Source organism: Penicillium longicatenatum, assembly GCF_028827895.1.
Source record: "Penicillium longicatenatum strain IBT 33135 chromosome Unknown contig_11_segment0_segment0, whole genome shotgun sequence".
Classification (NCBI taxonomy): Eukaryota; Fungi; Ascomycota; class Eurotiomycetes; order Eurotiales; family Aspergillaceae; genus Penicillium; species Penicillium longicatenatum.
In genome coordinates, this window is record NW_026643117.1 from 1262364 (window position 1) to 1289656 (window position 27293).

General features: G+C 47.1%; 16 protein-coding genes across 16 annotated transcripts; 8 read left to right on the forward strand and 8 right to left on the reverse strand.

The window, feature by feature from the left end:
- Positions 1–601: 601 nt before the first annotated feature.
- Positions 602–1547, forward strand: N7484_000461 (uncharacterized protein; the record flags this gene model as incomplete). Its single annotated transcript, XM_057110882.1, has 5 exons — positions 602–693; positions 767–1089; positions 1150–1214; positions 1276–1337; positions 1400–1547. The coding sequence occupies 5 exons, from the start codon at positions 602–604 to the stop codon at positions 1545–1547; spliced, it is 690 nt and encodes a 229-aa protein (XP_056978108.1).
- Positions 1548–1636: 89 nt separating this feature from the next.
- N7484_000462 (uncharacterized protein) lies at positions 1637–2604 on the reverse strand (the record flags this gene model as incomplete). The annotated part of the gene is made up of 4 exons (XM_057110883.1): positions 1637–2047; positions 2105–2162; positions 2199–2469; positions 2520–2604. The coding sequence occupies 4 exons, from the start codon at positions 2602–2604 to the stop codon at positions 1637–1639; spliced, it is 825 nt and encodes a 274-aa protein (XP_056978109.1).
- Positions 2605–2940: 336 nt separating this feature from the next.
- N7484_000463 (uncharacterized protein) lies at positions 2941–3380 on the forward strand (the record flags this gene model as incomplete). Its single annotated transcript, XM_057110884.1, is given in 2 exon segments — positions 2941–2976; positions 2994–3380. The coding sequence occupies 2 exon segments, from the start codon at positions 2941–2943 to the stop codon at positions 3378–3380; spliced, it is 423 nt and encodes a 140-aa protein (XP_056978110.1).
- Positions 3381–4228: 848 nt separating this feature from the next.
- On the reverse strand, positions 4229–5071 carry N7484_000464 (SMP-30/gluconolactonase/LRE family protein; the record flags this gene model as incomplete). The annotated part of the gene is made up of 1 exon (XM_057110885.1): positions 4229–5071. One exon carries the CDS (start codon positions 5069–5071, stop codon positions 4229–4231), a length of 843 nt encoding a protein of 280 aa, XP_056978111.1.
- Positions 5072–5357: 286 nt separating this feature from the next.
- N7484_000465 (uncharacterized protein) lies at positions 5358–6696 on the forward strand (the record flags this gene model as incomplete). The annotated part of the gene is made up of 3 exons (XM_057110886.1): positions 5358–5740; positions 5811–6288; positions 6358–6696. The coding sequence occupies 3 exons, from the start codon at positions 5358–5360 to the stop codon at positions 6694–6696; spliced, it is 1200 nt and encodes a 399-aa protein (XP_056978112.1).
- Positions 6697–7014: 318 nt separating this feature from the next.
- On the reverse strand, positions 7015–7292 carry N7484_000466 (uncharacterized protein; the record flags this gene model as incomplete). The annotated part of the gene is made up of 2 exons (XM_057110887.1): positions 7015–7161; positions 7233–7292. 2 exons carry the CDS (start codon positions 7290–7292, stop codon positions 7015–7017), a joined length of 207 nt encoding a protein of 68 aa, XP_056978113.1.
- Positions 7293–8494: 1202 nt separating this feature from the next.
- N7484_000467 (uncharacterized protein) lies at positions 8495–9436 on the reverse strand (the record flags this gene model as incomplete). Its single annotated transcript, XM_057110888.1, has 4 exons — positions 8495–8537; positions 8594–9086; positions 9139–9363; positions 9409–9436. The coding sequence occupies 4 exons, from the start codon at positions 9434–9436 to the stop codon at positions 8495–8497; spliced, it is 789 nt and encodes a 262-aa protein (XP_056978114.1).
- Positions 9437–10273: 837 nt separating this feature from the next.
- Positions 10274–11142, forward strand: N7484_000468 (uncharacterized protein; the record flags this gene model as incomplete). Its single annotated transcript, XM_057110889.1, has 4 exons — positions 10274–10306; positions 10429–10518; positions 10580–10642; positions 10708–11142. The coding sequence occupies 4 exons, from the start codon at positions 10274–10276 to the stop codon at positions 11140–11142; spliced, it is 621 nt and encodes a 206-aa protein (XP_056978115.1).
- A 2384-nt stretch (positions 11143–13526) lies between these two features.
- On the reverse strand, positions 13527–14342 carry N7484_000469 (uncharacterized protein; the record flags this gene model as incomplete). Its single annotated transcript, XM_057110890.1, has 2 exons — positions 13527–14124; positions 14206–14342. The coding sequence occupies 2 exons, from the start codon at positions 14340–14342 to the stop codon at positions 13527–13529; spliced, it is 735 nt and encodes a 244-aa protein (XP_056978116.1).
- A 557-nt stretch (positions 14343–14899) lies between these two features.
- Positions 14900–16523, forward strand: N7484_000470 (beta-lactamase/transpeptidase-like protein; the record flags this gene model as incomplete). The annotated part of the gene is made up of 2 exons (XM_057110891.1): positions 14900–15031; positions 15135–16523. 2 exons carry the CDS (start codon positions 14900–14902, stop codon positions 16521–16523), a joined length of 1521 nt encoding a protein of 506 aa, XP_056978117.1.
- Positions 16524–17265: 742 nt separating this feature from the next.
- N7484_000471 (RNase H1/viroplasmin domain-containing protein) lies at positions 17266–17887 on the forward strand (the record flags this gene model as incomplete). Its single annotated transcript, XM_057110892.1, has 2 exons — positions 17266–17537; positions 17602–17887. The coding sequence occupies 2 exons, from the start codon at positions 17266–17268 to the stop codon at positions 17885–17887; spliced, it is 558 nt and encodes a 185-aa protein (XP_056978118.1).
- Positions 17888–18362: 475 nt separating this feature from the next.
- On the forward strand, positions 18363–19277 carry N7484_000472 (uncharacterized protein; the record flags this gene model as incomplete). Its single annotated transcript, XM_057110893.1, has 1 exon — positions 18363–19277. One exon carries the CDS (start codon positions 18363–18365, stop codon positions 19275–19277), a length of 915 nt encoding a protein of 304 aa, XP_056978119.1.
- Positions 19278–19650: 373 nt separating this feature from the next.
- On the forward strand, positions 19651–20442 carry N7484_000473 (ankyrin repeat domain-containing protein; the record flags this gene model as incomplete). The annotated part of the gene is made up of 1 exon (XM_057110894.1): positions 19651–20442. The coding sequence occupies one exon, from the start codon at positions 19651–19653 to the stop codon at positions 20440–20442; it is 792 nt and encodes a 263-aa protein (XP_056978120.1).
- A 713-nt stretch (positions 20443–21155) lies between these two features.
- On the reverse strand, positions 21156–21949 carry N7484_000474 (peptide-methionine-S-sulfoxide reductase; the record flags this gene model as incomplete). The annotated part of the gene is made up of 3 exons (XM_057110895.1): positions 21156–21189; positions 21248–21566; positions 21676–21949. 3 exons carry the CDS (start codon positions 21947–21949, stop codon positions 21156–21158), a joined length of 627 nt encoding a protein of 208 aa, XP_056978121.1.
- A 623-nt stretch (positions 21950–22572) lies between these two features.
- On the reverse strand, positions 22573–25855 carry N7484_000475 (kinesin family protein; the record flags this gene model as incomplete). The annotated part of the gene is made up of 2 exons (XM_057110896.1): positions 22573–25381; positions 25452–25855. 2 exons carry the CDS (start codon positions 25853–25855, stop codon positions 22573–22575), a joined length of 3213 nt encoding a protein of 1070 aa, XP_056978122.1.
- An 833-nt stretch (positions 25856–26688) lies between these two features.
- N7484_000476 (uncharacterized protein) lies at positions 26689–27204 on the reverse strand (the record flags this gene model as incomplete). Its single annotated transcript, XM_057110897.1, has 2 exons — positions 26689–27129; positions 27202–27204. 2 exons carry the CDS (start codon positions 27202–27204, stop codon positions 26689–26691), a joined length of 444 nt encoding a protein of 147 aa, XP_056978123.1.
- Positions 27205–27293: the final 89 nt, after the last annotated feature.

A 27293-nucleotide genomic window follows, 5' to 3' on the forward strand; every position in this document is an offset into this window, starting at 1 on the left:
AAATTGCATACAAATATGTCATGTTGGCTGCGGCGAGAAATTTTGGTCAAAATGACCGAAAAGAGATGTGAAAAAAAAAAAAAAATAAAGGGGCCGATCAATCCGACAAAGTGCGTACTCTTGTGTTCGACGCAGAAAGCAAGTCAATTGGGCTTGGATAGGGAATGCCTAGCGAGCGACTTCTTTTTCATTATATTGGCAACCCTATCAAGGGGTCTCCATAATGCGCTATTGCCTCCCCCCGTCCCCCGCATTTCTCCAGTTCATGGAAATGGTCCAGGCTTACTTTGCCACATGATTGTGGGGCCCCGCATTCCTCTGATAACCAAGCCGGAGCTGCCATACCCTGCCATTGCCGTCCCCTCTTTCTTTCTTTCCGCCGGTCGTACCTTGATCCGCCGTTTTACCGGCGGCCTCGGTGACCGGAACTATTGATCCAATTACTCAATTTCTCATTGCCCCTCGTCGGGATCTGAAGTGACTGCATGATTTAACCTAGTCAACATAAAAGGACTTTACAAGAACTCCGTATACTTTACTTTACATCACCCCTCCAGCGAAACCCGAGCGCAGACCCGAAACTTCGAACGAACAGTCGAAAATGTCAGTCTCACTTGAAGAGCGCATTCGCGCGCTGGAAATTAAGGTTCAACGCAACCAAGATGAGCGCGACATTAACATGTTGATGGGGAGGTATGTTTGAGACCAAAGCTGCGTTTTGTCAATTGGTAGATAAAGAAACATACTGATGCCATCCATTCAATAGACATACTGTCAACCACCTGGCAAAGAACATGCACAAGACTTTGTCATTCTTTGCCTTAGATGAGCCGGATGTATCTGTGGAGGTTGGAGACCGGGGCGTCTACCGAGGCAGAGCTGCCTTGCAAACCCTGTTCGCGGAACAATTTGGATCTGCTGCCCTGAAGGGAAATCTTCTATTCGCTTTCCTGACTACCGGCATGGTCCAAATTGCAAGCGATGGTAAGACCGCAAAGGGTACATGGCGATCACCCTCTGTCCAGGCTGTGATGCCGAAAGATGGCGAGGGCGAGCCTGAGCCTATCTGGCTTTTTGGAGCCTACGCAGGTTCGTTTTCATATCCAGTACCGGCTAGGCTGGCATAAGTTGTTAAAATTCAGGATTTAGTTGATTTCATCAAGAAAGGAGACGAATGGAAGATTTGGCATTTCCATTGGTATAGGACAATCAAGGTGAGTAAAATCAGAAGAAAGTCCAACTTGTTTCGTGAAAAGGGCTTACATAGCATTCCAGTGCAACCACCATGATGGATGGGTCAAAGACCAAAGCTGGCTCTTCAAGGGCCCTCTTGCCAAGTACGCGTTTGTCCTACTAGGATATAACGACGAGCTTCTGTTAATTTATGGCCTGTTTCTAGTTCGCCCGATCTCGAACCGACTACCTACCACAACCCGTACACCCACGAGAGCATCCAAGACTCTATTCCGCCCTGCCCACCTCCCTACGATACATATGATGGACCAGAATGGATGAATATGGACCAGGCCACTCTTTGGAATATGTAGAGTGAATATTTCAGTCCGAGCCCGGGAAGTACAAAAAGGTTAGAGTAAATCTCAATGACTCAGTTTCACAAATGTCAAGCACGTTGAATTCAAAATATCCAAGAGAAGTCATTCCCAGCTAGCATATGCATGTCGTTCCAGTCAAAGTCTTCCCGTAGCAGGTCTGGTTGTTGATTCGCATTCCCGGGATCAATACCGCCATTGAGAGTCGAGTCTCCCCATACAAAGTCACCTATGGCCTCCAGGTCAAGCCACGAGAACCCTTCCTGTGTCTCCTGAGATTGAGTAGCAGACTTTGTCCGACATTCAAAGTCAAGACTGTCATCGCTCATGCCGGGTCGATGGTTTGCTCGTTCCCATAGCATTTTGAGTAACAGTGCGTACCTCAGTCCGAGCTGCGAAGGGCGCTGCGTTCCTTTTTGGAGAGACTCAATTGTATCACCAATCAATTGTCGGATACTCGCTCGTTCGGCGTTTGAGATCACTTTGATATTCCAGATCTTCAATCAATTAATATCTGCTCAAAGGCACTTTGAGCGTTGATAGAGAATAGGTACCTTGAAGAGAAAAACTGCTGCATTGACACAGTATCTGAGGACGGTCATCAGCTCGGGACTGCAGGAGAATTTTTTAAAGCCGGATGGTACATACAGGGGAAGGCGAATCGGGAAGATGCTGAGATTTTTCTCCAATGGAATATTGTTGACTAGAGTCAATAATGATCTTGCCGCATCAATTGACTCAAACGTGAAGCGAGCTTCGGGTAAACCGCCAAGACTCTTAATTGGACGAGCTTCGTCGTCAAGCGCTAGGCTATTGGGTGCCAATGTCCGTAGCGTAGCAGCCTGAAAGGCGAACTCATTTGCATATAGCCTCAGATATTCGTATGAGAGCTGCATAAGCATCTTCACGTTATACGAGCCTGGGAAACGTTAGTGTTGATTTGACTATGATTGTGATTTGGTGAAACACATGTCATAGATCCCCAGATACTGTTCCAAGTAGCAATGGCGTCGCGGAAATCATCAAGATAACCAGCATAATACCTTAGCAACATCATCGGTGTCCCAGCTCCGAGATTGCAGTATAGGACCTCGTGCACGTTTTTAAATATTTGGGTCAATTGTAGTGGCGCTTGGAAAACTTTGAAATGCTCATTGTTCCCTGGGGGCTGAGACTCAACGATCGGAAGTCCATACTTGCCATAAGCAATACTTGGATCTACCCCACGGCATGCGAATGGTCGGCCAATACGGACGGATATTTGCCTATCTGATAAGTAGCATGCTACCTGGAGGTCAGTATGGAATCCGCTCTTGAAGGAAAATAAGAAGGTTAGCTTACCTGCCCACGCCAATTTTTCACGAGAGCTTTTCGGGGTTCCGCTTCCTGGATGGTTCACAAGGACACTTTTATCAAGCTTAAGCGAGTATGCCAGTCTGATAGCAAGGCCTATGTGCATCCACGCCGATAAATCTTCTTGCCCACAGCTTGGCTCAATATGAAACAGAATGGGTGGAAAACGGCGGGATCACAGGTCGAGGAGCTCTGATTGACTACTACCACTGGACTAAGTCCACTGAGAAGACTTTTGATGTCAATGGAGGGGACAAAATCAGTCTCCAGGATGTGAAGGACGTGTTGGCATTTCAAAAAACGACCATAAAGCCAGGTGACATCCTTATCTTCCGCACCGGATGGCTATCATGGTATCAGTCTATGGATTGTACGGTACGACATGCGAATCTTTGCATTGAGAACAAGCCGGGTGCGCATCGCTTCATCGGCCTTGCACAGGAGGCTGATTTTGTCGCCTGGCTCTGGAAAAATTAAGTGCAGCCGTCGCTGGGGACCAGCCTGCATTTGAAGCAACTCCTCCTCCAGGTGATGGCTTTGGATGGCTCCATGAACATTTGTTGGCGGCTCTAGGGTGTCCTATCGGTGAGCTTTGGAATACAGAATCTCTCGCCGGTGTTTGTCTTGCCAAGGGTAGATATTCATTTTTCCTGGCATCTCGTCCACTGGCTTTGCGAGGTGGTGCAGCGAGCACTGCGAACGCTATGGCTATTTTCTGATAAATTCCAAGATAGAATAAGAGTGCTGCATCTCATATTATCTGTCTTCGTGTAAATACAAGCAAGCTTATAACGGACTAGCCCTTGCAAGTTCTTTCCAATCATATAGGCATTCTCTACTGCGAACCTTCTTTTTACCTACACTTTCAAGAAGAACTCTGACACGACTCAACAGGGCTCTTTTGTATGCACTCAAAGTACATAAAACTATGGACAAGATACAATTCACAGTTTCAGAAGTGACCCCCGAGTAGTGGGAGTCAGAGTCACTCTCCACAGCTGTTGTTCGTTCATAGCCAGAATCCGACCATGTTGCTCAAAACAGAAATTGCTAACTCCACCAGGAATAAGAATTTTTCCCATGAGTACTCCGCCGACTGACCAAACATTTATGCCGTCCCCACATCCAGCGTACACATTTCCATTAAGATCACACTTGATACCATCTGGGACACCCGTATCAGCCATAGCAAAAACTCGGCGATTCACAAGGAAGGGCTGTTCACTGTAAAAGTGAACGTCGAAAGCATAACTACCGAGACATCTTTCGTTAAATCTTATTGCGCAGAAAGAAAGTGCAGTATCGCAAGAGATCCGACAGAAAGCTTACATTGTTGAAGGGCGATTGAGATTTACAGTGCCATCACCATGAATAGAATCCGTGTCTGTTATGTAAACAACCCGCTCATCTGGAGAGAAACAAATCCCATTTGGCCTTCCGAAACCATCCGCGACAGTTCGCACAGACTGAAGCTCGGGGTCATATCGATATACTTGATTTGGCAGCTGAGGGAGAGGACGAAAATTCTGCTCGTAGCCATAGATAGGATCCGTAAACCAGATCGAGCCATCGCCATGTACGACCACATCGTTGATTGAATTGAACTGGCGACCATAGAAGCTGTCCAGAATGACGGTACACTTGTACGGAGTAGTCTTCTCCATGAAGATCAAACTCGAAGGTTGGTCCTGCGTTCCCTGGCTGCAGAACAAAACACCGTCTTTGTAATTGACACCCCCATTGGCCATTGGAATATCTGGTGCTATCTCTTCCCGCAAACATGTGCCGTCATTTCTGAGCGATATCTTCGATATTTGAATTTTCTGGGTGCCATCTGCTCCGTGAATGCGATTGCTCGTGACAAACATCTGATCTTCTTTCGGAATATACACCCCAGCTTCATGGGCCCATGGATAGGCGGTATGGTTGAGACATATTTCCAATTTTGGAGTTGTCCCCGTTATCTTTTGAAAACCGGAGTTGAAAATCTGAAAGCTCATATCGAAAGGGGATATCGGTAGTTCGATAGGTACAAGTGGAAGATATCTCACATGAATTGTTGTGGTAAACTTCAAAAGTCCACGGGGGTCGCTCTGATCGGCTATTGCAGGTAAATGGCTCCTGAGTGGGGCGGCGGCTACATCAGCCATCTTGTTTCGTGCTAACATCTGAATGCCGTGTGAAGAGCGTAACGCGTCAGAAGACCTTATGCAATAACGCACGGGTTAATCAATTCTTTCCCAGAAACTTGGCGCATACTTCCCCGCATATTGGAACTTGAATCTGGGGAAGGGGCCCCGGAGGCGGCATATGTGGAAACAGTGCACTTGGGCAAATCCGCATATATAACTCCTTGTCCTGAATGAATTGTGGTAGTCATGGTTCCAGTGCCAGTGCACAAGATTTAACGGAATCCGTGGACTCAATTGCCCAGCTGCTTCTTCGAAATTCATAATGCGTCCTGCAATTTGGAAGATCCTTGCTTTTTGCTCAACAAGCTTTGCTAGCAGCAACAGATCCAACCTCTTCGTCTCTTCATATGGGGGTGAAGTTGTTAGTCTTGGAGTGACTGACTACGACGGTCGATTCTCCTTGGAGATAACAGACTCCAATACGGGTTGTGCCCCTAGCCCGGGATGGTTGACTTTTGATAGCACTGACCGCGTGCTTTACTGCTTCGATGAGGGTATTCTGCGCGATAATGGCTCTGTCAGTTCGTACGAAGTCTCGAAGCAGGGCGCGCTCTCTTTGATGGAGCGAAAAACTATACCATCCGGTCCATCGGGTGGTGTAATCTACCAAACAGCACTATCAAAGGTCTTGGCTATTTCTCATTAGTGGGTGCTCTACATGAACATTCCGTGATATTTTGAATCGCAATGAGTTGACAATGGAATATTTCAACAGCAATGGCAGTGCCCTTACGATTTGGAACATCACAGATCAAGGCGGCCTAAGCCCATTACAAGAACTATTTTTCTATCAGGATTCTCCTGGGCCTGGTCCTCGTCAAACTGGTCCACACGAACACCAGATTCTTCTCGACCCAACTGAGCAGTATCTTGTTCTCAACGCTTTCGGTTTAGATCAAATTCAAATCTTTGAGATAGACTCAGATAGCGGTTTTGTGACTGAGTTACCTTCATCACCTACGATCCCAGGCTCAGGCCCTCGCCATGGTACTTTTTGGTCTCCTTATGGGATATCAAATAAGACAGATGTGTCCGAGCTGTACTATTTCCTCATAGCAGAGATCACCAGCGCTTTCACGTCATACCGAGTGAAATACAAATCGGAAGGTGGAATGGAATTCCAACAAGTCGCCTTGACAAATACTTATGGCGGTGCTTCGGTTCCCCCTGAAAATGGTCCGGCCGAGATTCAGGTATCAGTCAGTCACCACATTCTCTCACATTTCCATAGAATATGTCACGTTTACTGACAAGACGGCCAGCCCGACAACCAATTTGTCGTTGTATCTAACCGCAACAGCACGCCAACATACCACACCTCCATGAACCCTACAAGCTCCGTTGAAGAATATTGGGATAATCTTATGGTTTTCGAGCCCATGAATAACGGAACCTTGGTACGCGGAAAGAGGGTTCCATCTGGAGGGGGATTCCCTAGAAACTTTGTGTTCAACAAGGCCGGGGACCGAGTTGCTGTGGCTCTGCAGTCCAACCATCGAGTAGTCGTGTTCGAACGAGATGTGCAAACGGGGGAATTTGGTCAAATTCTTGCAAACATTACCATACAGGGAGAGCCAAATTGCTTGATATGGGATGAATAGAGTATTTGCAAAAGCAGTGAAAAGATAATCTTGCCACCATTCGAGGACTTATGAAATAAACAATTCATATAAATGGTAACTTGTATCACCCCATTGCCCCATTTGATCTTACCTCGCCGCAATCGGAACACTGTGTGGCGCGAGAGGACACGAAAAACAACGTGAAGATATTCTGAGCCTCGCATGTGAAGTCTAGCTCCTAAACTTCTCTCAAATTCGAATTCCCCTTGCAAGTGATCCCGAAGGTCGACTGCCACTAACCAATGGCACCTATAAAGTATGACACGTAATCTCTGAAGCATGCATCATCAAGCAAAATTAGATGTGATACCATGAGAATGCCTCCTTTTGCTCCGTGGGGGTCCTCCACAGCTGCGTAACCAGCCACAACTGGTAGGTTCGATCTGGATCCTCGGGGATTCCCAGGCCCGCGGGGTTTTCCCAAAGACTGTCGCCATTGCTAGCCTGCAGAGGGGGGGAAAGAAAACGACCAATGTTATTTAGATTTCGTTGGGTTAGAAAGGATTGTGACTTACAGTTATAGCACCGAGCTTCCCGTCCTTGCGAAAGGCAAAGTTCGTCGAATTCGTTCGCATCTTTAGGAGAGGAACATAGCGGAGACATCTGAGAGCAAAGTGGATCAATCCGCATTAAAGTTCGGTACGTTTAATGAGGGCCAAATAGTATAACTAGCTCTTATCGCTAAATGTACCGCATTTTCGGTAATTCAACTCTTTGCTTAAAGTTTAGAGGCACTAGTAAGGTTAGTATAGACCCGCCTAGGTTCACCTTCTATGTCGGAGACAATAGAGATGCTCTTTCAAACCCTAATTACATAATCCGTTTCTCCCAGATTTGGTTACTCCCATATCTTAAGTCATGTTCCATTGTTATACAGTATAATTTAAGACGGACGATTGGTGTATTGGTATGTACTATCACTGATCCAAAAATAGCCACTTCTGTCGTGTCGTCCCAACACAATCGTCCCTCTCTATTCAAGCAACAATTAACCCCCTAAATGGTTACAAAATGGCGCGAAAACCGAACCCCTGGCAGCGTAAGATGGCTGTAAATATGATAATCTGCAAGAACAGACTGACTGCATCACAAATGGCCAAACTGGCAAAGTGTAGCGAGCGTTCTATCACTAATATACGCAAGAACATGCGGTTGTTCGGCAGTCCCAATCCTCCCACAATCCCTCCCGGCTCACCACCAAGCATCATTCCTGTGATACTGGACGCCCTTTGTGACCACCTCGCTGAAATACGCGGCCTTTATATCGAAGAGATGGCCAAGTTCCTATAGGACGAGTTCAACATATTACCCTCGTCATCCAGCGTACAACGTGCTCTTTCTCGGGCTGGCTGGACAAAGAAGAAAACCCGGCAGAAAGCCAAAGAACAAAACCCTCAACTACGAGATTTTTACCAACATAAACTATCCGAGTTCATTCATTCGTTTTCTTGTTAAACATAGTGAAAAAAGTAGGGTGTTTATTGAATATTATTGGCCAGACAAGTCTCCACTCTGAATTACGCGTATTTCCTAATACTCCCGTTTACCAGATCAATTACGCGCTGAGTTAGGGCCCGGGGCGGATGAGCTGAGGGGCCATTTAGATCCACTGTTTGGCGTTCATAGCGTGGATTCGATGGAACCAGGCACATGAACTCCTTCACAAGGACAGTAGAAGTGTTATTTGTTTCTCTGCTTTTTGGAATTTTGTATTTTGGTTGTTCCTTTTCCTGCTGCTATCCAAAAAAATCCCAGCCGATTCGTCTCAAACGCTTCTTCACGATGCTGCCTGAAGGAATACCATTAAGACCGCGGCATACCTGATAAAAAGTTAGCATTTATTTGAAGGACTACCATGACCCTGCTTTAAGCATACCCTGCAGTAGCAGCCAGCGTCTCTCCTGGCCTTGCTCCTGTAACCATCTGCACACCAAACAGGAAGAGGGCGATAAACAATGAGATGACACCGAGTCGAGCGGTAGAAGATTTAACAACAAGATCCAAAATCCAGATCGGAATCAGGAGCATAGCTAGGCCTACAAGTAAGACAATTGTGGTGTCAAATATCTCAATCTTTCTCTTGGAATGGAAAAAGATCGTCTCATCATCGCAAAAAGCTTTGCTTCGAGGTCTATGTTGTCTGAAAAATCGAGATGTGTTGAACCAATGCGTCTTCTCAAGAACACGGTGGAGCGGAGTTTTTGCGCTTGGAGTGATAGTAATAAGATCTTCTTCTTCTCGGATATAGTTCTTTTCAACATCAAGAATGGCGCCTTCATTAGTTTCGTGCCAGTTGAGGATATTTTTAATCAGTCGAGGCTCCGCACGTGACCTGCGTTTGAGCTCGCTATGCAGAACAACAAACTCGTCTTGTAGATTTAGCCACAGTGGACAAAATAGAGTGGATCTTAGGGTACCAACTATATTCTTTAAGTTTGAGCCTCAATCTCGCTAGAACGCCCTTCCGATCTTGCTTTATATCTTGTCGGAACGATCCGTTGTTCACAGGATCAGAACAGTTCATATATTTATGATCGAGATTTTTCAACTCTTCTTCGATCTGACAGACCTCATCTTGCAGAGCAAGGATGATACGAGCATTCAGGGCTCCAAAGCGTCGAAGCAAGAAGAGTTCATCATCGGATGCTATAAAATCAGCAAATATTGGGTACCCTATTGTTTGCCATCTACGAGGCTGAGAGTCGTCATCGGTAGTCATAAGTGAAGGGGTAAAAGACGTGAGAAATAAATTCCAAGACTCCGCCACCTAGTAGATCAGAAGAATTGGGCTGGCGTTTTATTTTGCTTGAACGAGAAGCCAGCTAACTTGCTGACCACGCCGAGGCTGGAATAATCTGGAGTGAGCATAAATTTCAAACATTGTGACTTATCATGACAAGCCACGTATTGTTGGTGAGGGGTATTGTATAGGCATCACCTGTGAAAGCAAGCCACGCGCCGTGAGCCTCCCAATCACATCTTGGTAAGCTGCATATCCAATGTTGGTGATGTGACTGGCATGCATAACAGTAGCAAATAAATCTATTCCCACCAATCGGATACTCAGGGTATCGAGAACTCTGCCTCAATCTCAAAAGAACAACAACTTCCGCGTACGAAATGAACTCAGCTAGATATCTAATGCCAATGAGGTTTTCAAGGGTTGCGCACTCGGTAGGACATCAAGTTCAACAATAGAAGAGATTAAGAGTCTTCCTGAGCTATGGGTACGGTACTTCAGCTGACGAATTTATATACAGTACAATGAGATTGACAAGAGGCTAAGAGTTATTCCCAGGATTTTCGGTAGCCTCAAACACGACGCCTTCACCAATGGAACTAGAATTCGAGCAGAGAGTTGCTATTTTCAACCATGGACGTGGAGCGATAAATGAAGTTATCTGGGCCTGTGACTGGGTAGATGGTCTCAGATGTATCGACCAGCAACTTCGTCTTCCTTCTCTGCCTGAAAGGCCGTGCGAAAATTGTGCGTCGGCAAATCGTGTCTGTCTTTTCTTGTCCCCGGCGGATAGATTCTACGATTGCCTACCTAGAGATGATCCCGATGAAAATCTCTGCTGCAGCTGGTGTATGCGACAGAAAGCCCTTGCTCATGCCCTCGTTGATAAAGCCCGCCAAGAGAATAGTGAGAGAATCGAGGATATCTATCCAGCTCGCGGTGATTGAAGAAGGCGTTTCGTTATTCCACAGGATGGAATTAGACCGAGCGTCATTGCTCGAGAAATTGCTAAAAATGATTACCTTGGAGAAGGCTCTACTGTAAAGGTGGCGTGGACATGGGTAAGTTCGTCATATATTTGCCACTGCTCGAGAAACAGACCCGCTTATTCTTTCGCTATAGAATCAAGACAAGGATGAATGGATCAAGGGATTTGTCATACGGTCCTACCGGCCACCAGATAAAGTACGTTGTCGAAGATCATGTGGGCTTCGTCTCAGTACTGATAGCACGGCTATGAATTTGAACAGGACATGATGAGAAGATTGAAAGTTGAGACCATTTTATCGCACTCTGTCGAATATATCGATGTCGAAGCTATCAAAGGAATGATAGCACGAGCCATGGAAGATATGGAGCTAGCAACAGAGGAGCAAGAAGAGCACAAGGAAGAAGAGGAGCAAGAGATTTTTGATCTCGAAGCACCAGTGCAAGAGGAGCAAGAAGAGCAAGAGGAAGAAGAGGAGCAAGAGGTTTTTGATCTCGAAGCACCAGTGCCAGAGGAGCAAGAAGAGCAAGAGGAAGAAGAGGAGCAAGAGGTTTTTGATCTCGAAGCACCAGTGTCAGAGGAGGCAACATCAGCGATGCCAAGCTGGCTCCTACAGGCCAAAGAGGATGGAGTCTACGTAGAGAAGCCGAAGGTGAAGATTGTCCCGAGTGGGCCGCCGCCATCGTTTGGGCCGTGAAAGATTGGTTTACGGAACTGGTCGCGTGGGACAGTCATTGCTGTTTCCATAAATATTCAAAGGTACTTGCTGCGAAGATTGCTGATCGAAATAGTGGAATATAAAAATAAAATTAGTAAAAGAATTTACTTCCGTCACGGTCAGCAATATAGCTATTTCCAATAGTATAGCTGTTATATCATCACTACCTAGTTGTATAAGAGATAAATAGAATTTAGTGGGAAATCTGTGAGCCTTGGACCTACTAATTGGTAGCTGCAGATGGACCACGTCCCTTTGCCCGTCCCAGGAGCCGAACCTGAGGCTGTAGGAGCAACACAGTTCCCAGGGGCCTTGTGAACCGTCTCTGGGATTGATAGGAGCGTCTGTGGGAACAATATTGCTTATTCGCGGGAGCTTTGTTGCTCCTTGTGAGGGCCTCACGTATACATAGAGATAGATAGCGTCTCTGAATGAGCAATCAATACTAAGAACAACTATAGTTGACTCTAGATAGAAAACGTAGCGCGAGGAAGCAAAGAAAGGTAGCTTCCTCGCGTTTAGGGGAACCCATGTACACCATGTGGGTCCCGCGCAGATCATATCTCCATCCGTTCCGTATGCTTCATGTATATCCTTGACAGCGTTGATTACTACTTCTGGGAGCAACCAATAGCGTGCCTGGGAGCATGGAATGTGGAACCAGATATTATCTGGAATTGATTAGACCTCACTCAATTCTTAGATCAAGAAGGCGAGCCAACGTCACCTCTATAGGAGTCGTAAGAACATATGTACTTCGTCCTGAGTTTTGTGTAGAAATTTGAAGTCAGACTTGTTATTTTAGCACAAACATGAGCTACGTACTTACTAGAGAAACGCCTCAGGACGGTTTACCACCCGAGAGGCATCTCTTGAATCTACATATATAATGTATGGAGAATTTTGTATGGTTTGCCCTAAGTAGGCGATCACGACAATACAACCATGGGTTGCTGCTCTCAGGAATTATGCTGACATGAAAAGAGAATATTAAAAGCCCTGTTGAGATAAGTGATTGTCTGATTAATATTTATTGATTAAATTGAGGAGTGTCCTTTTACAGAGGTGAGATGCCTCATATATCTGTTCCCAATCCCTGCCATAAGCTTCAGCCACCGTGATACTCAACACTCCCACTCGATGGCAATCACTATCAAGGGTGCCAGCAATCACCCATCACGGTTGTGAGGGGTCCCTTAAAACCTTCAAAAAACCTTTTAAAGGGAAAAGAAGGAAAGGGTACCCGTGCGGCTTGGTCTCTGCCCAGATCCGTAGCCGAGACGTATCACTCAATGCCAAGCCCTCTGCAAAACCGTTCAAATAGTTCTCGCGCAAGAGGCTTCGTGAACCCATCAGCGATTTGCTCAGTAGTTGGAATGTATTTCAGCTCCACTGTTTCAAGGTCTTGGACCTCTCCTTGCCACTTACGTTGGATTTCCATATACTTCGTGCGGGAATGGTTTTCGGGTTCGAGAGAGAAATCAAGCTACCTTCTAACGTACACTGATAGAAACCCGGTCGGAACAATCGCGGGGTCGAAGTAGCGCGGGTTCGAAACTGTCACAGGCTCAAAACCGGCGCAGCGCCAAAATCACGCCTAGTCTTACTAGGCCGTCTAGTGGAGAGGGGAATTGTTAATAGATTGCCTGTTCAAGGATTGCCATGTTTGCTTATTTTGTATCGAATCTTCCAGTCTAGGCGTCTAGTTCTAGACTCTTGTATCTTCCATACTGGTTTTCTATGCTTCTGGTATTTGTTACCTGGCTAAGTATAGAACGTTGTTTTTACGCGCTATCTATATATGGGTTAGCGTGTCATGTGATTAGGGTTTGAAAGATGATCTCTCTATTCCTAACATGGAAGGCGATACTGGTCGCTACTGTAATCCATCCCACAATACTCATGACTTTATTGAATGGAATTTTAGCCTGAAAGGAAGCATTTCTTGGCTTTGTGTCTCGTGTTCGGGATTGGAGACCCAGAAATTGAAAATCAGACTTATTCCTTACGACCCGGCGTCATCTGTCACCATATGTTGGTCCTTTTTTTTCCCGCAAAGCGGCATATTAATATGCATACAATTTGTCATCATTGCTTGGAAATGTTAGGCGATATCTCATACGAGGAGCAGGTGGGTATTATCTTTAAATATAGAGATCAGCACCTGTTTAACCGGAAGGTACCCTGGATTAGGTAGAAATGGAGCTTCTAGATTCCTAATTTGGAATACCAGGACATTCGAGAGTCCGTTAGAGAAAACTAAGAGATATCTGTGCATCTCTTTGGCAGTGCCTACTGCCGCGCCTAGATATTTGGGTATATTTCGAGAGCTCATTGCTAACCCCTAGTCTAGAGCTAGCTAGTTAGATAATATAAACATTGGATCCGGTAAAGAGACGGTTGATCTTGGCTTGTAAGTCTGGAGACAATTGATCAATGCCACCTGCAGCATTCATATGGGTGTTCCAATGTTTCGCCGCATATAAGAACGGGAGGTTTTTTTCTGCACCAGCTTGGGTCAAGACCTCGATCTGCTGAAGAAGAATATCCACGGATTTTCCAGTGAGATTCCTATGGCCATCGGTGATAGAAAATTGACATGGATGATGTTGACGACCTTCCTCTGGAACAATGAGGAACCCCTGTACTGAAAAATGGGCTAGCTGGACATTTTCATTCAATATAGTTTTCAACGATGTTGTGCAGATCTTGACAATGTCTTCGGGGAAGCTCAGCTCCACCATACTGGCGACCGTCTGCGCATCAAAAAGTACGGATGAAAGACAGATTACAACAAAAATGTCGCGTGCTGTTTTCTCATCATCTGAATCAATGTTGTCTAGAACTTTGCGATAAGTGTCCTCCAGCGTCTGAGGGATTGTCTTAAGAGCCTCTTTAATTTGGCTTTCCTTGCGGTATCTCTCAAGTGCCATGATTTGCAGCTCTGCCCAACGAAAACATCTGATGTTGGATACATTCAAACAGATCAACATTTACTCTCCAATAAAGCTTTGGAACATTTGAAAATGGTATAGTACTTACCGCTCTTTAGATTCCAGCAATTCATCAGAGATCAACTTTTGGATCTCAGGTTTCCATCGGTTGAGAGGAGCTTTGGTCAGGCATAAGGTAACGAAGGTTTTCACATCCTCAGCCAGGTTGGCCGTTAGATCGATCATAGAAAACCGATCAAGCCTTTCTTTGATATCCTGTTCAGGACGACTGGTGACGAGGACATGGACTTTGGTATTGTGTCGCTTAAGAAGGCCTTCAAGAAATTCGAGGAGCAGACCTCTCTCCTTAGCTTCTTCGTTTTCGGGACATTCATCCAATGCATCGAAAACCAATCATAGCACCCATCAATGAAAAAAGAACAACCTGCATCTCCGTATTTAATTGCCTAATACCAGATACCTTTTGTCATGACCTGTCTGATCTATAATGTACATAACTGATAGACCCGACATTCAATTGGGAAAAAAGTGAAAGGTAAAAAAACCTGACAAAGTATTAATGACTCTCAAGGCGTGAATCGAAAACACTCGTCGCGTCCTATTCTAGTCATTCTGTTATTTGTTTTTTGATGTGAGCGGGAGCAATCAGAGCTTTTTGTTAGCACAGCGCATTTATCTAGACATCAAACTACCCCGCAGTTTGCTCAGTGATAAGGCAGTTGCGCAAAAAACACCGAATTGCCCCCTCGCATATATCTGTAAGAAACAAGAAATCAAAAACCATGAGAAAGAAAGTTTATTCGTGCACACTGAAGGAGGAGACTTTTACGACCCTGGTTCAACAAACTTTGAATCGATGGCACGTACCTGGAATGGCTATCGCCGTGGTGGATGGTGACCACACCTGGGCAGAAGTGCGTGATTCCCTTTATGACCAGATCTGATGAATGACCTGGAACCTTTCGTCTCACGCATTGTAGAACTTACAGTCGTTAACTTGGTAGCTCACTAATACAGGGGTATGGACTCGCAGTTATGCCTTCCACACCAGTCACCCCCTCAACTCTATTCTACGCGGGCAGTACGACCAAAGCTTTTACCGCCGCTATGCTAGCCAAACTGACGGAAGACCCCGTGACGAAAGTCCGCTGGGATACGCCCATCTGCCAACTCATCCCCGGGGACTTTGTTTTGCAAGATAAATGCGCCGGAGACCAGATTACCGTGGAAGATGCCCTGTCACATCGGACCGGACTCCCGTCTCACGACCACGCTAGCTCTCGCACCAGCGTCCGCGAGAACGTTCACCAGCTCGCTCATCTTCCGCTCACAGCCAAGATCCGTACCAAGTTTCAATACAACAATCTCATGTACGTGACGGCCTCGCATATTATCGAGACCGTGACGGGCCGCTGGCTAGGCGACTGCCTGGCTCGCTCCTTCTGGGAGCCACTGGGAATGGCGAACACTTACTTCTCTTTGAATGATGCGCAATCTGCCCCCGTTACACTTGCCGAGGGCTACTACTACTCCGGCTATGGTGGTGACCCCATCAATGATGACAGCTACCGCAAAGTAGACTGGATGACATTGGAGGAGGTCTCCGGCGCAGGGTCGGTCATCACCAATGTCCTCGACTATGCCAAGTGGGTGCGCGCTTTCCTCCGCCCGCAGACGTTCGTCGAGAAAAACATCTTCCGCAACTCAGAGACCGCACATCAATTATGGCAGCCGCGGACCCTGATACCTGGACAGGATCTCCCCTTCACGGGTCCCAGGGCGTATGCACTTGGCTGGAATACTACAGTCTACCGAGGTGCTCAGATCTTTGAGCATACTGGCGGCATGAATGCATTCGGCGCACGACTCCTTCTGGTCCCTGAACTCCAGTTTGCCGTTATCACTCTGGCAAATACATCACAGACCTCCAATTGTGCCGCCCAGCTACTCGCGTTTCATCTTCTTGACGAGCGGCTCGGGGTCCCCGGGCCGCAAAGATTCGATTGGGATCAAAAGAACTGGTCACTGATTCAGCAAGAAAAAAAGCGAGTGGCGGATAAAATCAATTATCGTCCATCAATTATTCTTCCGCTCACTTTACCATTGAAGGAGTATGCCGGCACGTATTTTAACCCCGGCTACCAGGATATCACCGTATATTTGGACTGCGAAGGTATTTTGCATGCTGACCGGAAGAATATGACCTGGCCAGAGAAGATCACATTCCAACATGTGTCTGGGGAGCATTTCTTGATGGTTTCGGCGCATAACGAGGATTTTGGGGCTTTTTGCCCCGAGGTCTACGATGCTGAATTTCGACTTAGCGTTCAAGGGAAGCCTTGGACATTGGGAATTGCCTGGGAGAGAGCAATGGGAGGTGAAAAGATATGGTTCGAGAAAATTTAGTTCCAACATGGACAGAGCTGAAGCAGCTACCATATTTGACTCTTCCTCGCTAACTCAAGAGCATCTCCAAACTTGTGACCCAAAACAGACTGTAGTGATGGAAAGGAAGAGGCGAATAAGTTAAAGGTGTTGTTGAACCTTGGAAATTAGGTTTGACTTTTATAATCTTTGACTTTTTATCGAACTCTGTTTTGCATAGCGCTCGACCTTTCATAGTTTACTCATGACCTCCAGTGAGTAGCTTAATATATGACTGTATGGACTGTGAGTTGTCTATAATTATGGCAAAGAGCTAAGCAGAGAATGCCATATGACTTCGTTGTCTGACTACTTGCGCACACTATATTCAGCTCGGCCGCTAGGCCTTTGCTGAATAGGTAGAAGCGGGGCCCCGATTGTATACGTACTCATCTCTAGCGGCGCCTATTTTAATGTACTTTCAGGGATTCTCTGCATTAGCTCTGACACTATCTACGTGGCCGAATCATGGAGTCAGAGCCTCGCAACTCATCACATGCCACCTAAAAGCTGACCTTAATTGGGCTAGACTTGGGTGGAAACACATTTGTTTAAAAGAATCTAGCGAACTTGCTATTCTCCTCTTCGACGCACATCCAAGTCTTTAACTATCGTTCGATCGAGTCTCATACCGAGCAGTCTAAACTATGGTGAAATCTCACAAAAGGAGCGAATATTACGCTGTACTTAGAGGGCGTGTCGAGAAGCCCACAATTTTCTCATCATGGTACTCTTCCTCTTTGCCAGCTATCGAAATCCATCTTACTCTAACCTATGTCGGAGGGGACGCGCGCATCCCCGCATAACAGGATATGATGATCACAAATGCACAGGCCACGCTACCCTCCAAGAAGCACGGAGTTGGATGAAAGAGAAGGGTGTGGCCGAACCAAAAGAGATTATAACGAGTGAAGAAGAAAAGACAGGCCCCATCGGCGGAAAGGGTTTCTATGCGGTTGCGAATGGGGGTACCCCTGAGATCTATGAATTCTACCGGTGAATACTTCCTGATAATGCATCTTGAAACATTCTTACATTCTTAAAGGCTGACAATATGAAGTGGGGGAAACGGTGCTAAGAAAGAAGTCGACAACGTGAAGAGTTCATGCCACAAAAGATTTAGAACGAGGGCCCAAGCCGAAGCTTTCATTGCTGATTGGAAAGAGACCTATGCTGACATCTGGAGGGAAGAGATCAAAAAAGCTTTGGATGAAGGGTTCAGACCTCACGGCACTGACGCTTTCAGATCCGACGAAATGAGGCGAATCATTAGGTTGTTCTTACACGAGCCTGTCACGCCTGCCAAGATTGATGAGCTCGCAGAAATGACAAAGAAGCAGCTTTGACTGCGGGTCAGGGAGAAGAAACAATAATACAATCAATAATTAAGTTCAAATGTATCATCTTACCTTATCAATTCGTATTCATGCGAGCCGCTCGGAAACTGAGTCAGTGAAAATCGTTTTATGAAGAACTTCAAGGGCTTTTCTGCATAGGATGAGATTATTATATAGCGGCTTCCCGCGTCTCACGTCTTATCAAACATAGAACCTATATAACCTGACAAAGGACAAGATTATTTGATTTTCCATCGATTGTAGCACTTCTCTACGTAGGCAGAATAATCCATTACAGGATGAATGGGGAAGAAAGTGCAATAGATATTGTGAGGGTAAGAGAGAGCGCTAAGCCGTCGTGAGGCCCTGTGATTGCGGGGCACTCACTTCCTTGGGGGCTGAACAGAGGTCAGGGTCACCCTTCGTGTATATTGCATCTGTATCATAACAAGCCTTGCTTTTCACCTGGCTCTACGGCACAGTCATGTCTGACCCCAAGGAATGCACCGTCGGCTGGATCTGCGCCATCAGTACGGAGTATACTGCGGCACAAGCTTTTCTTGATGAAAAGCATCAGCCACCGGAGCCTCTTTCTCCCGCAGACAACAATGACTATACAGTAGGAAAGATCGGAAGACATAAGGTGGTCATCGCTGTTTTACCTTATGGCGAGTATGGAACATCTTCTGCCGCAAATGTCGCAAGAGACATGCTGCATAGCTTCCCTAATGTCAGGGTCGACCTGATGGTCGGCATCGGCGGTGGCGCACCATCCGCAAAGCATTACATTCGTCTGGGAGATATAATGGTCAGCTCTCCTCGAGATGGGAAGGGTAGGGTGTTTCCGTACGACTTTGGCAAAACGATACAAAACAATGCCTTCCAACCAACTGGCGTCCTGAACCAGCCACCAACGGCCTTACGTACGGTAGTTAGCGGATTGCGGAGCGATCACGAAATTGAAGGGAACCAGCTTGAAGAAGCGGTTACCCTTGCTCTAGAGAAAAAGCCCAGATTGCGGAAGAAGTACAGACGGCCAGACCCAGGTAGCGACAGACTATACCGAAGCGAGTTTCTTCACCCCTCGGGAACCGAAGAGAGTTGTGTAGTGATCTGTGGGGATGATCTAGCTAACTTAGTACTGCGACCTGAGCGTATGGAAGACGAAGATAGTGTGGTGATTCACTATGGCTTGCTTGCTTCCGCAAACCAATTGATGAAGAACGCTTTGATCAGAGATAAACTTGCTGCCGAAGAGGGAGTTTTGTGCTTTGAGATGGAAGCGGCTGGCCTGATGAACCAATTTCCTTGCCTAGTCATTCGCGGTATCTGTGACTACGCCGACTCCCATAAAAATAAGGAGTGGCAGGGGTTGCGCTGGATTGGTCGTGGTCGATGAAGACAGTCAGGTGATCCGTCTGGTTCACTACACGACGCAAGACTACCTTGAAAGAAAACAATCCGCCTGGTTCCCTGATGCAGAGCTCAGATTGACCACCGTCTGTGTTACTTATCTCTCATTCGACATATTTGAAAAAGGTCAATGTGCGACTAGAGAGGAGTACAAGACACGATTGAAACAAAATCCACTTTTGAAATACGCAGCACAAAACTGGGGGCACCATGCTCGTGAAGCTGAGACATACACAAATTACCTAATTCAAACTTTACTCAAGAATGAGGTGGGGTTCTCTGCCTCGTACCAGGCTCTGGCTCCTATTCCTGTTCTTGAATTTCCCCCGGACTCGCACTGGAGTGAACGAGCATCAAGAATGATAACAGGTTTGCACTTGGCGGCTTGGTTTGGGTTATGTGAAGCATCAAAGATTCTTCTTGAGCACCAAGTAGCTTTGAACTCTAAAAATATTTTCGGTCGCACCCTGCTATTTTTTGCTGCTGAGAACGGACATGAGAATGTCGTTAAGCTCCTTCTAGAAACGGGTGCCGACTTAGGTACTAGAAGTAGACTTGGCGAAACGCCACTGTTTGAGGCAGCATTTTTTGGACATGATGGCGTCGTCCTTATGGCTTCAGAGCTTAATCATGAGAGTATTGTTGAGCTGTTTCTGAACAGGAGCGCTGACTTTGACGTCCAAGATAGAGCTGGCAGAACACCCTTGTACTGGGCTGCAAAACATGGAAATGATGGTATCGTTAAGCTGCTTCTAGGAAAGGGTGTCCAGGTAGATCACTGGGGCAAAACGCCACTACTATGGGCCGCAAAAGGGGGTCACGATGCTGTCGTTAAGTTGCTTCTTCAAAAGGGCGCCAAATTTGATTCTAAAGATGAAAATGGCAGAGCACCGCTACTGTGGGCTGCAAAGAGGGGTCACGATGCCGTTGTTAAGCTGTTTTCAGATAAGGGCGCCACTTTCGATCCTAATGAGCTATCCTGGAATGACTATGAACGTGACATCGAAGACGAATATGAATATGACGATGATGATGGATTTGATGGATTTGAAGACGACGATGACGATGACGATCACTACCATCTACCTCATGCTCTGTTAAACAGGATGCCAACAAATGTGGGCAGGGGGTTGTTCAAATATAGTGACTAGATATGTTTTCTAGAATTCCCGACTTCACTACTGAGCATCTTATGTATCAGATTCCAAAGCTCCCCTGTTACCTGGGCATCATATCTGCCGAGAAAAACTAATCCACCCCGAGATCGCACGATTTACAAACCAGTGGCTGCGTGATAAGGAAATATCTTTCATCTCGAGTTCTCGAGGTTAGGAGCCATCAAGGCAAAAGCACTCATTCACCGGTCTCCTTATAAGTCCTGCACGAACAATAATTAGGTTCGTAGTACTGGCCAAGGTCAAATCTACCTATTATGCTATACAAGATGGTTCTATCTCCCCCTTCGCTGGGAATTACAGTCGCATGCTCATCGAGTGCAAAACGACATTTGCGGATTCAGCCGGAGAAGCGACAGTGTGCAGCGTCAACTTACAAGATGATGAGATAGGGTATGCCATCTCTGACCTCCTCAACAGAGCATATCCGGCGGCTCCTGTTCTACGTAGCCCTAAGGAGGTCTATTTGTTTGGCATTAAAATATCACCTGAACTTAAAAATACTACCAAGACCTGTCAGAGTAATCAAGTGGACTCAGAACCTTGAACCGAGGCTGGCCTAATTTTGCACCAAAGAATACCTATTAAGCACCCTATCCATGGGCAAAAATTATAAATTGATATGTCCTAAACGCCAAAATTATTTTTATCTTCAAAACTTCATATCCTTATATCTTTGAAGTACCGAGTCAATCCGAGAGAGGAGGGAAGTCGCGCACAAAGCTGCAGAAAATAGTTAGTAAACGACGAACTTCAAAGAAACCTGATATGAGAAACATACTGTGCAGGGCACTCATAGCCAGCCGGGTTCTTGTTCAAATACAACTGGTGGTACTCCTCGGCACTCCACCACTGACCCGCAGGAACAACCTCAGTCGAGACAGGCTTTTTATACCACTGCTCGCTAACCTTCTTGGTGATCTCCTCAGCAATCTTCTGCTGCTCAGGACTGTGTGTGAAAATAACGCTGCGGTACTGTGTACCAATATCGCCACCCTGCCGGTTCAAAGTCGAGGCGTCGTGCATACGGTAGAAGAATTCGAGGAGCTGGCGGTAAGAAACAATGGAGGGATCAAAAGTGACCTTAAGAGCTTCGGCATCTGCGCAGGGAAAAAATCAGTAAATGCAAAATTCATGCCCCGCGCGCGCGACTCCGCCAAATGTTGCGGGATCGTCGCATGCGCTTGCGGCTCATTCGGGAAGACTTACGGCCTGTGGAACCGCTGCATACAGCACGGTATGAGGGATCAGAGGTGCTTCCGCCGGAGTATCCGACTTGCGCATCTAGCAGGCCCTTGCCGTTGCCAAAGTTCTTGCGGTACAGGTGCTCGACACCCCAGAAGCAGCCGGCTGCGACGGTAGCTTGTTCGGTGGACATGTTGCGTGATTGTTGTTCTGGTGTGAGGGATAGGATTGGAGCGCTAATCGAGAATGGGCGGATGAGTCTTGAGAAGAGTGTTGAGGTGATCGGGGCGAAAGTCATCTGCAGAAACTCTTGTGGGGACGGTAAAAGTGCCGGAGTGGGGAAAGAAGTTGACGTGCTCGAGACGGGTCAAGCTAAGAAGAATTTTTCGGATGGCGCGATCACTGTGGTTCCTTCCAGAATATAAACAAAACTGGAAACTTTTGGTTTAGTAAGAGTCGTAGTAGAGTCGTAGTCAATATAAGCAAGATGAGCTTGACTTAAGCTGCGATGAAGTGGCGTCATCCTTGTTCTGACAAAGCAGCTTGGATTGTATTGGATCGGGTAATTTGGCCCGAGGTAGGGCTATCAGTCATAGTTTCTTACACAACCTTCAAGTATAGAAACTGCATACTCAACAAAACTTGGTTCGTGGTAATTGAAAAGCAACATCATTAATGTACACTCCGAGAAATAATATGTTAAGCGAAACGAAAAGACAGCACTGCGTCAATAATGAAACGTAGTCAACGACAAAGAGAGAAGTGACAAAGGGAAAAAATAAAAAAAATAAAAAACCGTGAGATCCAGCCATGACACTGTAGAAAAACAGGAAACAAAAAAGAAAATGTGGTATCTGTTACGCCAAGCCATGCCAACGCCATATCATTATGGGAACAGTGCAAAAAGAATCAAATCAACGTCTAGCGCAGTCCACCGGAGCTCCAGTCAGAGGGACGACCAACCGATGGCGTAGCCATAGCAGTAAGTCGCAAAGCATCTCTACTTGAAAGACTTGCATGTCGTGGTCGGATTTCTCCTCCCAGTGTAGTCCGACGCCCGGTGTTCTTCATTACCGGTAAGGTATGCGGACTGAATACCCGGGGCTTCGCCTCAACCTCCCGCTCGCTCTTCACCATGCGGCGAGCCTGTGATGCGGTGAACATGTTGCCCTCGCTAGGAGAGCTGCCATATGTGTTGGAGCTGGGACTGCGACGACGGTGGACCCGCAAAGCGTTGGCAGAAGGGCCAAAGTGGCCGCTAGAGATGCGACGCATGGCGGAGTTAATCTTGATCGCCTCTTCCTTATCGGACTTCCAGTTGTCCTTGCTGTCAGGCACAGGACTGCTTGAAAAGTTTCCGCTAGGGCTTCGAACGGCAATGCGGGAGGGACGCTCAACTGGGGCGCGATTCAAGAAACTGCTGCCTTCGATGTCGCGAAGTGGAGAGCTTTCGCGGTCGGTGAGAGGGAGAGAAGCAGTTGGTGGGGGTGCCAAGGGGGAGCTTCCGGGTCTCTTGGACAGGAATCCAGCTTTGAATCGGCTGGCGTTCTTTTGAATGTTCAGGGTCGGCTCATCTGATGGTGCGGCAGGAGCAGCGATCCCTGACGGACTAACGATCCTTGGAATGTTTCGCGGAATGGGAGATGCACCCCGCGGCAGAGTAGGCTCAAAAGGATCTTCTCCGCTGTCCCCGTCTATAGACTCAGTCTTCTGAGGCGACTTCTGGAACTCAGTCAGAGGAGCATCCTCCTCATCATCCTTCCAACGAACAGATCTCTTGGTGGGTTTAGATTGCGTCTTTTTGGGTGAAAAGGTGACGTTCTTCCGACCAACACCGGCCTTTCGGCGACGCGGCGAGCCCTTGATCGGAGAAAGAGGAGCTGCCGGGGCGATTTGAACCGTAGGCTGGAGGGTTTTCATCGGTGGTGGCATGCTCACCAGGCTGAATCTCTTCTTGGGCTTTGGCGGGCTGGCGACCTTCACAGGACTCTGAGGAATTGCAGGTAAGCTACCATCAGGCTTGACAAGATTTGATACTGAGTTTGAGCAGTCTTCGAGCATCTTGGTGAGCATCACACGTCCCTTCTGGATGGCTTCGGTTGCGTTCAGTTGCATGATATCTTCGATAGAGGACATCATTTCAAATTGCGCTTGGAGGAGCAGCTGCACAGCAATAGCTTCACCAGCTTTGTCTTGTTCAACAACTGCAGACAGCGACTCACGCTCCGCATTGGATCTAAGAAGCTCGGCTTCTCTATCCAAGTTGGCGTAGTCGCTAGCATCACTGATGTCAAACTCCTGGAGCTGCTTGGTCGCGTTCTCGACCGCCGAGTTTAAGCCTCGATCCCAGGTGCTCTTGGACAATCGCTGGTTGTAATGGTGTCTGCTGCTTTCCAATTCGAGGAGAATACCCTGGGCAGTTTTGCGAATGGCATACAGGTTAGCGATTCCTTCGCCATCCTCGCGTGATGCACATGCGGTGTCAAATGCTGCGATCCAAGAAGACAGAATACCGATCCTGCGGCTGATCTGTCTGAGCTTGAGCATGTGGTTGGTCCTTTCCTGTCGCTCCGGCAAGCAATGGTCATAGGCATTGCGGATACGAGCGACACCCTCGCGCATGACAGCGTCTTTCTTCTCTGTCTGCTTCTTGAACTTGGTGAATGCCAGATTCTCCGAGTCCTTCTGCTGGGCTTTGAGTTCGTTGATTAATTTCATCTGCTCGTCAATCTTGACCAAGAAGTCCTTAACATGGCGATTGACATTGAAAACGTTCCGGGTGACCTTAGTCTGGATGTTCTTCGCACGGTTGGCGTAACGCAAAGTATTTTGTGTCTCGTCAAAATGCTGGCTGGAAGGACTAACACAGACAATCATGACAGTTTTGCAGTTTCCACCAAGAGCGAATTTGAGTAATCGAGTGAGTTTCGAGTTTCGATAGGGGATGTGGTTCCGCTTCCGGGGGTCGCAAAGGGCATTGATGCAGCTTCCTAAAGCCAGCAGGGACTTGTTGATGTTTGCACCTTCGAGTAGACGCTCCCCTCGGTTCTTTGTAGCACTGGCACGCTCACTACCAGCAAGATCGATAATGCTTAGTGTGGCCATAGTGTGAGGTTCGTTGACATCGGCGTTTCGGTCTTTTTGCGCAACGTTGATTTGAAGAACAGCGTGGGATCGGGATGAGGTCGCGTTGGCCTCCGTTGGCGACATGGTACGGCATTCATTACCTCGCATAATCATATCCATGACTTGCTGCACATTTTGTGGGTGGTGACTCGATAGGCCGGGCACTGAAACTGTTTGATTGACGTCCTCACGCAACATTAGGCCACCCTTAGCTCCCCCGGGCACAAGCAAATCACGAATTGTTTCGTTGTAGATTTCCAGATACGAAAGCGAGATCTCAGTCGATTTTTCACCCGATCTTTCTTCGATCCGCTCGAATAGCTCCTGCATCGTCAAGAAAATAATACCAGGTTGCTGAGCTGTGCCGGTGATGGTATGTGTCTTTCCACATCCTGTCGCACCGTATGCAAACACCGTGGCATTGTAACCTTCCAAGACACTATCGAGTAGGCTACGGGTGGTTGATTCATACACCTCACCCTGCGAGGCACTTTGGTCGAAGATACGATCGAAGGCAAAGGTCTGATCCTTAACACGCTTGCCCTGGGGAACGACGGACCGGGAGAATTTCTGGACAGGATTATCCTCGGGAGGGTCAAACACTCTAGCGGATGAAATGTGTCAGTCTGGATACAGATTTCATAGATCGTCAACAACTGAAGATTGGCACATACAGACACCGATCGTCAATGACTTTGACAATGGATCGTATCCCTTTCTGGTTGAGCTTCGGTGTGGGCACGCCTGCCAGCGATCCATCACCAAGGAACAGAGGGCCGTCATCGGTTTTCGTGATCTGAGCTGCTTCGCGAATGGTAAAAGGCCGAACGCGGACCGTGACCGTGATCGAAGAGGCGCCGTCGGTGGTCGCCATGCTGGAAGATTGGGTCGAAGAAGCCGCCTGCACGACGCTGCTGCGGGGCCGGTATGTCGAAGCCGTATCGCGACCTGCGTTCGGCAAGGCCTGGTGTTGGGGGTGTCGAGAGTTAACGATGAAAGGGTGAGGAATGTGTGGATCTAATGTGTATGGGGTTATGGGATGCAGTATTCTCCGAGAGTCTCCTGTGAGCGATTTCATTTGTTGACGGGAGGGATGTGTTGTCCCCTCCTGGTTGCTCCTGGCAACGGTTTGATAGTGGCGATTGACTTCTCGATCGCGTGGCATTTGGAGATTTCCCACTTAGAAAGCACGGTTTCTGGCAAGAAAATCGTTGTTTCATGTTTTTCTCACGCACTTTCATCCTGTTGGACCACGCGTTTCTTTGCCTGAGCTCCACCTGTGGAGACAGCTGCGATGCTTTCCAGCCCTCATAAACTGGACCAAAGTGCAGTCCCTCGCCACGAAATGTACAAAATTGACAGCATACAATTGTATTACAAGCCCCACAGTAGCTGATCCGAACTCTCTTTCTTACTTAATTCCTGAGTACCTGTTTGAGTACCTACCTCGGCAAATAGAAACTGCAACATGGTACCTATTGACCTAGCTTGGTAGTTCTAAGCTCTATTTAATGTTCTACTTGAAGCTATACTATTGAGGCTTCTTCGACAGTCTGCTCTTAATTGAGTCAGATCTACGAGGTGAGCCAAACTTAGCCAGCATTGAGCAATAAACAGAAGGGGAATTTGGAGGTTATATTCCAGGTATACGAATTCCTTTTTTCACCGAATCATATCGAAGATAAGATAGGACTATTCTTGTTCTCGCCTCCACTGCACATCATAGTAGCGTTACGGATAGAGCCATGATGGAGGTTCGCAAACCACATGTCCCGGCCTTCGGATAATAATCCATATAGTGTCGCAAATTAAGAAACGCCTTGAGGGGTACGTGGTTCCAATTTCTCTGTTTTGCCAGCATCAAATGTTCGTATCGTGTTGTAATTTCGTAGAGCAACATCGTTTCACTCCTCAGAGTTCTTCCTCTTCATCGTCGAAGGTTGGGATGATCACATCCCAATCCCCATCCTCCTTCTCCACGTCCGGCTCGCGGAATCGGAAAGCGACTGAATGACCATTCTCCAGACCAGCCGATATCACGGTATTCCCGTTCTTCCCTGTGCTCTTAGCGACTCCGTCTTCTATGGCGGCATCCTTGACGAGGCAGGTCCATCCTTTCCCTTTCTCGAGATCGCTTCGGTCGACAGGAATCCCAAGCTCGATGTGTGCAGGATCCTCGGGTATCGGGTCTCCATTGATTTCACGAAGACCGCGGGACTTCAGCACTTGGAACAGCTTCTCTTTGACTGCTGTGAGGGGTTCCTGAGCTTGCGATGAGAGCAAGATAGTGATTTTGTGCTTCTTGAAGAGCAGGGTCAAGGCCCGTGGGTCTGCTTTCGCTTGCTTGGGTGGCTGTTCGAAGTCATACGTTAGCTTTTTCGGTGTTTTTGGTATTTAAACAGTGATAGTTCTGCTGAGGCATACCATCTTTTGCGATGCGTAGAGCTCAGTTGTAATATTGTCACGTGATTGTATGTCATCGCGCGAGATGAGAGATTAATAGGAGGATGGCACGT